This window comes from Panthera onca, chromosome B3, assembly GCF_046562875.1.
Source record: "Panthera onca isolate mPanOnc1 chromosome B3, mPanOnc1 haplotype 2, whole genome shotgun sequence".
Lineage (NCBI taxonomy): Eukaryota > Metazoa > Chordata > Mammalia > Carnivora > Felidae > Panthera > Panthera onca.
In genome coordinates, this window is record NC_138344.1 from 72,478,157 (window position 1) to 72,490,490 (window position 12,334).

Here is a 12,334-nt window from a genome sequence, read left to right on the forward strand (position 1 = left end):
TTAAGTCTTCCAATCCATGAACACAGATGTCTTCCCATTTCTTTGTGTCTTCTTTAATTACTCTTAGCAGTGTCTTATAATTTTCAGCATACATTCTTTAGTCCCTGTAGTTAATTTTATTCCCAAGCATTTTATTATTTTTGATGCTATTGTAAATGGAAATATTTTCTTTTTTTAAAATTATTATTAATGTTTATTTTTGAGAGAGGAAAAAGAGAGAGAGAGAGAGGGAGGGAGGGAGAGAGAGAACAAGTGAGGGAGTGGCAGAGAGAGAGGGACACAGAATCTGAAACAGGCTGCAGGCTCTGAGCTGTTAGCACAGAGCCTGACATGGAGCTCAAACCCACAAACCATGAGATCATGACTTGAGCTGAAGTTGGACACTTAACTGACTGAGCCACCGAAGTGTCCCTTAAATGGAAATGTTTTCTTAATTTCCTTTTGGATGATTTATTGTTAGTGGATGGAAGTGCAATGGAGTTTTGTGTGTTGGTTTTGTATCCTGCAATTGTGCTGGATTCATTTATTAGTTCTAAGGGGAATGTTCTTTAGAGTGGAATTTCAGGTGCTGAAACTGACTTAAGAATAAGGAATTTGTTCCATGCATTCATGTAGGCCCCAAATCTTCAAGCATGCATAGGAATATTAACCTCATAATGGAATCACTTTATATCTTTAATACATCAGTGCCTTACAAAATGTAGTTTAAAAGAGACATGAAAGTATAACGTCTTTGTGAGAATAAATATTCTAATGTATGATGATGGTGTGCTGAATAAGATACAGAATTTGTAATTGCATGATGAGTTTTTAATGCACTGTTTAGCTAGTAATTGAGAATACTCAGCTAGAAGAAAACAAGGTCTGTCCTATTTGTATATATTTTTATTTGAGGATAGTTGACACACATTATATTAGTTCCGGGCATACAACATAGTGATTTGACAAGTCTAAACATTTTGCTGTGTTCACAAGTGTAGCTAGCATCTGTTACCATACAAAACACTATTACAATATCATTGACTCTATTCCTTATGCTCTGCCTTTTATTATCATGACTTATTTATTCCCTAAGTGGAAGCCTGTATCTTCCACTCACATTCACACATTTTGCCCATTCCCCACCCCCTCCCCTCTAGCAACCATCAGTTTTTTGTTTGCATTTGTGAGTCTCCAGCAGCTTTATTTTTAACAGCCCCCAAATGGGACTAACCGAAATGTACATTAGTAGGTGAATAAATGAACAAATTCTTTTATATCTCTGTAATAGAATGCTACTTAGCAACAAAAAGGAACAAACTTTTGATACTTACAACCATGGAAGAATTTCAGAATAACTATGCTGAGGAGAAGGCAGACAAAAGAGTACATGTGATTCTGCTTATGCAAAATTATAAATTATGTGAACTATTCATGACAGAAGTGTTGCCTGAAATGGGGGTGGGAGAGGGTTGAGAGACGGATTGCAAAGAGACATGAGGAAGCTTTTGAGGATGATTCATATGTTCATTACTTTGACTGTGGTGATGGCTTCACAAATATATATATATTTACATGTTAAATCTTATAAAATTGCTCACTTTAAATTGGTGCAGTTTATTTTTATGTCAGTTACAAATCAATAAAGCCATTAAAAATCCAAATTTAAGAGATCTCTGTCCTCAATGTTGTACAAGTCTTCTGGTGTCACTTAAAATGCGAAACACTTTTCCTCTAGGTTCTCATTGGCTTAAACTGTTTTTTTTTTTTTTTTTTTTTTTTGATAGTGTAGATAACGACTTTCTGCATCCACGTGCTATCCTGCTTATTTTCAAACCAGTGTCATCCCAGTCTATCCGGCATTCTCCCTGCCATACCTGTATAGAAGTTGATAGCTGCTTGTCCCAAATTCCTTCCTAGCATAGTTTTGAGGCCGGTTGTGACAATTTGACTTGGAAAGTGGAGAGGAAGGGAAGGGACACGTGAACCAAAACAATATCCACTCTTGAATTTCTTACTCCCCTCTGCATGTGGGAAACCACTACAATGTTGTCTCTGGACTCATGAAGCTCCTTGATGTGAATCCATGGAGAGTGGCCTTCAACAGAGAGTGTGAGCTAAGCTTCTGTCTCTGTGTTTAGAGATACATGTGTACAGAGCTACAGAAGATGTGTCCCTCTCCAGAACTTTATCTTGATAATCCTGATCCCTTACCTTGTGGGGAGAAATTATTTCATTCAAGGTTGGCAAGAAAATGTAACAAATGGATGGCAGTCAGAAGCATCTTTGAGCCTAAAACTTGTTAATAGTATAGGTTTAGTATTTGTTGCCTGTTTCACATTTAACAGCCACCTTATATTTACATCAACAAACAGTGAGAGAATGAGAATCTCAGATCATTCAATAGGGATTCAACAACTTCATTTATGACGTTTCTTCTGTCTAGAACTCATGTATTCACTTTTTACTGGTTTGGAAAACCGGGAATATTTGACTATTAAAATATTTGTTTACAAAATAGGGTGACTTTTCTTCTGAAAGCTTTTGTTAAGAAGATAGTAATCCTTACAATTGGTATTATTTTAGGACCAAGAAATACTATATTTCAGATAAAGGCCACATGTTCATTATTTCTGTTTAAGAAATATTTAGTAAGTATTGGGGTGCCTGGGTGGCTCAGTCGGTTAAACATCTGACTTTGGTTCAGGTCAGGATCTCGCGGTCCGTGAGTTCGAGCCCCGCGTCGGGCTCTGTGCTGACAGCTCAGAACCCGGAGCCTGCTTCGGATTCTGTGTCTCCCTCTCTCTGTCCCTCCCCTGCTCACACTCTATCTCTGTCTCTGTCTCTCTCTCTCAAAAATAAATAAACATTAAAAAAATATTTAGTGAATATTAAAAAAGGACAGCCACTGTTCTAACATTGGGGTACAGTGTTGAAAAACACAGAACCACTCAGTAATGACTTGACTTCTTATTACTTTCTCTGTATTCAATCCCAGCCATTTTCTGGCAGTCAGTGGATTATAGGCTGGCCCACAGTGGATACGTGAAAACATAAAGTACAGAATTAAAATGTGTTAGAAGGTTGTTATCTTCAGCTACAGAAATAATGCTCTGGGATGCTCTGTTAAAGAACTTCCACATTAGGTAGTGACCTAAGAACAAAATAGACCTGAGAGGTCAGGATTGCTGCTGTTCAGATTTCCAAGTGCCACCTGAAGACTGCCATGTACTTCAAAAAGTCAGGGACAAAGACATCTTGCTGACTCTGGGAGGATTCTGGCCACCATGCATCCCGTTTCAGTCCCCGTCCAGCAGGGGGTGCAGCTTCCTAACACAAACACCTTTCCTGAGAAATGTGGGTTTCCACTGATCATTGCTCTGTCTCTCCAATGCTTCTTCCTGCTAAGAATGAAGCACATTAGCTAGGTGACACTCTAGAGATGAACTCTTCTCCAGGCTTCGTGACTGTGGTACTCTTGTTGCTTGGTAAGTAAAATGCCTCTTAAAATTTGGATTCTTTCTTCTGTTCTGTCAGCAAAACATATAAGTATAAATTTATCCAGGACGTATATGTCCAAGGTAACACAGGTCTCTTTTCTTTTTTTCCAGGACAAACCCACGGAGACTCAGTGACCCAGATGGAAGGCCCAGTGACTCTCTCCGAAGGGGAGTACCTGACTATAAACTGTACTTATTCAACAACAGGGACCCCCACTCTTTTCTGGTATGTCCAGTATCCCAGAGAAGGTCCACAGCTCCTCCTGAAAGCCCTTAGGGACACGGAGAAGGGAAGTCACAAAGGTTTTGAAGCCACCTACGACGGAAAATCCAAATCCTTCCACTTGGAGAAGTCCTCAGTGCAAGCGTCAGATTCAGCTGTGTACTACTGTGCCCTGAGTGACACAGTGACAGGGACTGCAGGGGGAGCTGAGCGCAAACTCTGAGCAGAACAGGGGCCTAGATGCTGAGCGTCTCTGACTGATCCACTCTGGTTCCAGCACAGTGTATGGTGGTTTGTTCCTCCGTGTCTGCTTGATACAAAAGTCATACAAATGGCTAAAGCATAGAAACCAGAAGGTGCTGAGGTCCAGCCCCAGCAGGTCCAGGGGTTCCCGAAGGATGAACGGCATTGGTGAAATAACAAATGGACACAGACAACAGCAGTGTGTTAGACTGGCTGCTTTACTGTGGCAAACGTGTCATTATATTTGTTAGCAATTTCCTGGTAGCGTGCATCATCTATGTTTCTCGGCATTACCTAATTCTAAAAATGTTCCTTTGTGTAAGCAACCATTAAGGAACATTATGCTTATTTTCCTGTTATGTTCCCTCCTGCCCTTTTGCTTATAGATTAATTTCTTCATATTACTTTCATTATGTATCTACGTTTATTTATAGTCTGTAAAACGTTTGCTTTGCTATTTGCATGAAGGGTCATCTAGCGCTCAACACCTCAAGTGGAACGTTTACAGGTACATGACTTCTTTTTTTTAAATTTTTTTAATTTTTTTAAAAACTTTTTTTTAATGTTTATTTATTTTTGAGACAGAGAGACAGAGCATGAATGGGGGAGGGTCAGAGAGAGGGAGACACAGAATCTGAAGCAGGCTCCAGGCTCTGAGCTGTCAGCACAGAGCCCGACGTGGGGCTCAAACTCACGGACCGTGAGATCATGACTTGAGCTGAAGTCAGACGCTTAACCGACTGAGCCACCAAGGTGCCCCCGAAATAAAATACTTAGAAAAAATAATGGTTGTTTAAAAATACACATTTATGTCTTGATTTTCTCTAAAACTCTATTCAAGAGATGGTAAAAACATCCCACAGAGCAGAAACCCACAAAACCAAACAGAAACAGAAAAGAAGCTATCAGCAGACCGTGATGCCAACAAATTTTAGAGAATGAGCAGTATAGGCAGAAATGCAAACTTGTGTGAGAGACTTGATAAAGAAGAAAACGAGGCCCAGTGCAGAAATACCTCTGTGTATGCTGGGCCCTCCGGGAAGGCCGAGGGAAAAGAAACCCCACATATTTTTGAATATTTTGAGTAACTGAGGAGGAGGATGTTGCCTGTGTTGGTACATGCGTGTATGCCTGCATGCACACACGTGTGTGTGTGTGTGTACTGATCGTATTGGCGCATAGGGAAGGAAAATAAGTGGACCGCGAGAGAAAATTCATAAGGAACAGAACAGCCATGCACTCCACGGCCCTTTATAACAAGCAATGACCACTTTCTAAACTAGCAGAAAACTGGAAGTTGATTTTTGAGGAATTGAGAAGAGCACATAAAAAATTTCCTTCCAAATCTGTGTTATAAGCTTTCTGATTTTTGCTTATCAGTTATGCTTACTTTAACTTAAAATTTTTTTTCCCTTCCTCCCTCTAACCCCACTGTAACCACTGATCTTTTTACTGTCCCCATAGTTTTGTCTTTTTCAGAATGTCATATAGTAGGTATCAAACAGCATGCAGCCTTTTCAGATTGGCTTCTTGCACCTAGAAATACGCATTTAACTTTCCTCCCATCTTTTCATGGCTGATGGCTCATTTCTTTTTTTTTTTCATATTTCTTTAATAATTTCAAACAATGATTTTTAGAATTAGAGTAAATCCATATACTCGTGTATCTATGTTGCTAAATTGGATTGAACTTGGTCTATGATATTTTTACCTATGAAAATAAGTATTTCCTTCAGTGATAATGATAATTTCAGAATGTTTTGTGTTATGGACTGGATGTGTTCTGCCAAAATTCATACGTTGAAGCTCTAGCCCCCGGTGTGATGGTATTAGGAGATGTGGCCTTTGTGAGGTAATTAGATTTAGATAGGGTCATGAAAATGGGACTTCCATGATGGGATTAGTGTCCTTATAAAAAGAGGAAGAGATACGAGAGCTTCTTCTCACCACCAACTGAAGGGGTCCATCTATAAGCCCTAAGGAAGGAGTTCACCAGGAACTAATCTGCCAGCAATTTGATCTTGGACTTCCCAGCTTTCAGAACCGTGAGTAACAAATATCTGTTGTTTAAGCAACACAGTCTATGGTATTTTGTTACAGCAGTCCTAGATGACTAAGGCATTCTGATAAAACAAACTTTTTTCCAAATATTTCTTAAATAGTTTAAATTACTGTAAAGATATTTTAATTCATATACCACTGGCTGAAAAATCCTTTATTCTGTGGGAATCTTAAGGCTGACCTTTATTTCCTTAGACTTCTGTTTTTAAAGTTATTTAGACATTAGGTGACAGCTCATTTCTTTTTAGCACTAAGTTTCCATTGTTTGGACATACCATAGTGTATTTACCCATTCTTCTACTGAAGGACACCGTGGTTAGTCAAGCGAGCCAGTCATATTATATAGATAGCGAAGTTGGGGCGGGCAGAAGAGGAACAGTGTGTAAAGTTCATCTCAGGTTTTCAATTCTGCCATTCCATATAAACTTCAGCAGACATCTAGAGTCTATAGTTCTATAAATCCATGATGAAGATAATTCTTTGAGCACAGGTACCAGGATAGGAATATTTCTGGGCATTATAACCATGGAAACTGAACATAAAATATCCTATTATCTGCTTTCAATTTTTTGACTGTTATGATTAAAATTCCCTAGTCCAACTGATAAGAAAAATATTTGAGTACCCCCACTATCCTACCTTTTCATATATCTTGGCTGAGAGTAGAGTGAACAAGAATGAAGAGAAGAGATAAAAATAAGGAACAAAAATATAGTGCGATATTTACTTTGATCGGCAACATAGGGCCTGGCCAGAATCAGCTGTGTGGGTGAGAGGGGGGCCAAAAATTGCACAGGAAAGGTACAGAGCTGGAAATTAAATCAGAGTGAACATTTTGTAGACATCCTATTTTTTACCAACTAAATTCTGGTTGGAATCATTTTCTATTTTGTCTTTCTTTGTTTCTAGAACTTTCCTGATATCAAGAAACTGTATTTACTTCTGTAATACACTAGTTTTTCTTTATCAGTATTTTTATACAACTGAATTTTTACATTGTCTGCCAAACTATTCAATTTGGGGAATGGAGCCACTCTTCAAGGATGTGTAATTCATTGAGAAACTGACTCTTCCAGAAATATCATTCATCCTTCCTCAGTCACAAACCCACAAATGTCTTAGATAACATGTTTTAAGAAAAAAAAAAACCTTATACAGTCATGTATTGGAAATATCTCCCCTACCTCCTGCACTGTTGGCAAGCACAATTTTGGAGAGATTACTGTGCACAAAGATTACTGTGTATGTGCTCCTTCAAATCTGTATTTTTGTATTCTTTGGGGAAATACCTAACAGTGCAATTGCTGGATCATAGGGTAGTTCTAATTTTAGTTTCTTGAGAAACCTCCATACTGTTCTCCAGAGTGTCTGCACCAGTTTGCATTCCCACCAGCAGTGCAAAAGAGTCCCCCTTTCTCCACATCCTCGCCAGCATCAGTTGTTTCTTGTGTTGTTAATTTTAGCCATTCGGACAGGTGTGAGGTGTATCTCATCATAGTTTTCGTTTATATTTTCCTGATGATGAGTAATGTTGAGCATCTTTTCATGTGTCTGTTAGCCATCTGGGTTTCTTCTTTGGAAAAGTGTCTGTTCATGTCTTCTGCCCATTTCTTAAGTGAGTTATTTGTTTTTCGAGTGTTGAACTTGATAAGTTCTTCATAGATTTAGATAGTAACCCTTTATCAGATGTATCGTTTGCAATATCTTCTCCAATTCCAAGGGTGCCTTTTAGTTTTGTTGATTGTTTCCTTCACTGTGCAGGTTTTTATCTTGATGAAGTACCAATAGTTCATGTTTGCTTTTGTTTCCCTTGCCTTCGACGACATGTTAGTAAGAAGTTACTGTGGCTGAAGTCAAAGAGGTTGCTGCCTCCATTCTCCTCTAGGATTTTGATGGTTTCCTGTCTCAAATTTAGGTCTTTCATCCATTTTGAATTTATTTTTGTGTATGGTATAAGAAAGTGGTCCAGTTTCATTCTTCTGCATGTTGCCTTCCAGTTTTCCAACATCATATGTTGAAGAGACTGTCTTTTTTTTCCATTGGATATTCGTTCCTGCTTTGTTGAAGATGAATTAACCATATAGTTGTGGGTCCATTTCTGGGTATTCTGTTGTGTTCCATTGATCTGCGTGTTTGTTTTTGTACCAATACCATACTATCTTGATGACAACAGCTTTGTAAGATAGCCTGAAATCCAGAATCGCAATGCTTCCAGTTTTGTTTTTTTTTTTTTCAGGATTGCTTTGGCTATTCAGGGTCTTTCGTGGTTCCATACAAATTTTAGTATTGTTTGGTGTAGCTCTGCGAGAAATGCTGGTGGTATTTTGATGGAGATTGAATTCATTTTAAACATTTTAAGTGTTGTGTTGTAACTTGGATTCTGAGTCTGATATATTTTTTAAAAACTGATTTCTCAGTGAAACTCATTAGTCTACTTTTATATGACACCTCATTTCTAAGAGACTCTAGGAAGAATACACCATCATAGGTTTGGGAAGGAAGAAATATATTGTGCAGAACTTTTCATACCTCAGAAAACAGAAGGAACACATAAACTAGTTCTTGGAGGGGCCTCCAGGGGACGATGCTGCACAAACTAGAGATCTTGTTGTCAACATCATCTGCTCACGCCCTCCCCCCTGCAGCTGGCTGAGCTCTTTGCAGACAGAGACAGGGACAAGAATCATCCGTCAGAAAGCTCCAGGCTCATCTCAGCAGCTTTTGCATTTTTATCTCAGCAAGGAACCTGTCCAAATTTACTTTCTCCACCCTTCTTATGTCCGAGGGCTTGGTTTCCTCAGCCAGTTTCCTGTCTGCTCAGGGGGAGATTTTCCTGAGAAGAGCCCACTGCCTTTCTACTGCTCGGCCATGTTCCTGTTGCTTATCTCAACACTGGGGATATTTGCCCCGCGTGAGTAAAATTTCATATTAGTCTATAGTTCTACAGATTCAGCTGGAAATACTGACTTTTCATTGTGAAGTGTGCACTGCTTTCACTGATACAACACTGATTTTGCAGGCGACACCGGAGCCCAGTCAGTGACGCAGCCTGATGTCCATGTCACTGTCTCTGAAGGAGCCCCTCTGGAGCTGAGGTGCAACTATTCCTATAGTGGAACTCCTTATCTCTTCTGGTACATGCAGCACCCCAACCAAGGACTCCAGTTTCTACTGAAGTACTTTTCAGGGGACACCCTGGTTAAAGGCATCAAAGGTTTTGAGGCTGAATTTAAGAACCATGAAACCACCTTCCACCTGAGGAAATCCCGAGCCCTTGGCAGCGATGCAGCCAAGTACTTCTGTGCTGTGCGTGACACAGTGTCTGGGACTGCAGGGGGAGCTGAACACAAACCACCATGGTAGGGGAGTTTTTGGAGACTGACGGTCTCTTCCTGTGGTATTATCAGAGATCTCTTGCTGTATGATGCCAAATGAGGCAAATAGAACTGAGCAGACTCAGATATTTCTATATAATTCTACAACTCCATTTCTGATAAACTTAATTTAGCAGGTTTTTGGTCTTTGTAGAAACTACATGATAATAAATAGTATTACAGAATGATGGAGAAGATAGTGTTCTGATCATATAATACCAGGATGCTTAAAGACTGGCCTTGAGGTTGACTGCCTACGAGGTTAACTATATGAGTTTTCATTTATCATTTCTTCTGTCAGCCAACCCAGAAAACAAAACATGAACTCCTCATGTTCTTTCCCAGAAAAGTTTGCCTGCTTGTTTCTTTCATCATTCACAGATCATCTTCTTGGAATTTTTTTCCCCCTAGATCTTACTGTGTTGGTCAGAATGTGTCAGAATATTATCTTTGAGTGCCAATTCCTTTATTTAAGAGGGACTCTGAAAAATTTTAATGTATTTATTTACTTACTTACTTACTTAATTTTAGGGGGTGGGGCATGAACAGGAGAGGGGCAGAGAGATGGAGAGACAGAATGCTAAGCAGGCTCCATATTATCAGTGCAGAGCCCATTGCGGGGCTGGAACTTACAAAGCGTGAGATCATGACCTGAGTTGAAATCAAGAGTTGGACATTCAACCAACTGAGCCACCCAGGCACCCCTTCTTTTAGTAATTTAAATTCTACAAATCTTCACCAGAAATTTGTGGATATAATCTCTTTTGCTGCTTCCAGCTATGGACATTTTTTTTTCTTCTTGCTTTTTCTCCTGTTCTTGTTTGATTTCATAGTTGCAATATTAGAGTTTGAATCTTATATGTTAACAACATTATAATTAATGATGTAGTAATTTTAACAATGCCAAACTCTGCTAGAAATATTGATAGGAATTGCAGTGAATACTAGGTGTCACTGGACCCAGTATAAACTTATAACCCAGTATAAAATTGTTTTGTGTTAGGATGGAAAGAACTGTGTAAGAAGTTTTATGGCCCTTGTGTTCTTGAAGTCTTAGAGATAACAAATACTCTGCAGAAAGGGGAGAAAGATAAAGAGGAAGCTTTCTAGCTGCTTCTTGGTTTATTCTATAATGTGTGAAAAGTGCCCAGCAGCCCTCAAAATATAGAGAGACTAAATAGATCATCACTAATGATACATCAGAAGATCAATGGTAATTTTTAGGATGTGGTGATATGGTTATGTGTAATAAATGTGTTTGAGTGATTGCTGGAAGGGTACAAGGAAAGTAAACGCTGGTGTTGAAGACATAAAATCTGGAATAAGGAATTTGTATTCCTTTAATGTCCTTCTCCTTCCTTCCTTCCCTTTTTAATTTTGGACCATAATCTCTCTACCTCTATTTTCAGGTGACACTATCGTCAGCTCAAGTACATTGCCCAAAGGGACTGTGGTGGGAGCTTTATTCAGATTAGTAGGAGAAGGAGATTACTAATGTTTTTGATTCCGAACTCAAAGTGAGTTTGAAGAAAAATAGGATTTATATCAAGGACGCTGAGCAGTTGGGAGATCATACCCCCACCTTCCCAACCCTAACTCTACCTGAAAAATCAAAGTACCCTGTCCTTCTCTCTCCCTTTCTGCTTTTATTATTAGTTATTTATTTATATGATTATGTATTTTTTTATGTTTATTAATTTTTGAGAGAAAGAGACAGAGCATGAGTGGGGGTGGGGCAGAAAGGGAGGGAGACACAGAATTCGAAGCAGGCTCCAGGCTCTGAGCTGTCAGCACAGAGCCCGATGTGGAGCTTGAACTCATGAGCCATGAGATCATGACCTGAGCCGAAGTTGGATGCTTAACCGACTGAGCCACCCAAGCGCCCCAGGTTACATATGATTTTTATGAGGAACTTTCTACAATAAAGAATTATATTAAGAATAATGTGGGAATCCTGAGTTATTTTATCAAACTAATAATTCTGACTTTTCATGTAATTAGCCAGTCTTACCCCATACCTCACCACTCAGAAGTGGCTGGCCTAACTGAAAGACAGAATATCTTACTGAAGACTGAGTTACAATGCCAGTTGGGAGATACACCCTGACTGATGAGACTTTGTTAGTAGAAATTAACATGTGCTTCAAATCAGAGAAATTTATGTTACTTTATGCATTACTGTCTTTCACATAGCCAGAATCCATGGGCCCTGGAATCAAAACATAGATGTGGAAGTGGCTTCTCTTACTATTACAGCTAATAACCCACTATCAGACTTTGAGATTTCCATACTGGCAACTTTATGCTATGTGGATTTGGAGATCTTAGTCTTTAGGGAAGAATTCTTCTGCCAGGAGACAAAAAAAAATCTCTCTACTCAATGGATGATAAGTATAACTCCTGGATATTTTGAGCTTCTCAGTCATTGAATCATAAAGAAAAATATCTATTGGCTGGAGTGGTTGATCTTGATTAACAAGAAGATATTGGGTTGCATCTACACAATGGAAGCAAGAATACTATGTTTGGAGCCTGTTAGTACTTTCATGCTCAGTGGTGAAGTTTAATGGAAAACTATAGTTACCCAAACAAAACTGGTTGAGGGCAGGGGAAATATAAAGTAGAGATTGATTAAGGAAGCAATAGATGTCAGTTATAGCCTTGTGACCAATTACAGAAACAAAGTTGTAGTAGTTTTAAATTTATTTTTTTAATGTTTATTTATTTTTGAGACAGAGAGAGACAGAGCATGAACGGGGGAGGGGCAGAGAGAGAGGGAGACACAGAATTGGAAGCAGGCTCCAGGCTCTGAGCTGTCAGCACAGAGCCCGACGCAGGGCTCAAACTCACAGACCCTGAGATCGTGACCTGAGCCGAAGTCGGAAGCTCAACAGACTGAGCCACCCAGGCGCCCCAAAGTTGTAGTACTTTTAAAAAGTGAAGTATAATGAACA

General features: G+C 39.2%; 1 gene segment (V, D, J or C); it reads left to right on the forward strand.

The window, feature by feature from the left end:
• Positions 1 to 3,421: 3,421 nt before the first annotated feature.
• LOC132669706 (T cell receptor alpha variable 9-2-like) lies at positions 3,422 to 3,925 on the forward strand. The segment is given in 2 exon segments: positions 3,422 to 3,467; positions 3,591 to 3,925. Coding segments are annotated over 2 exon segments (381 nt in total).
• The last annotated feature ends 8,409 nt before the right edge of the window (positions 3,926 to 12,334 follow it).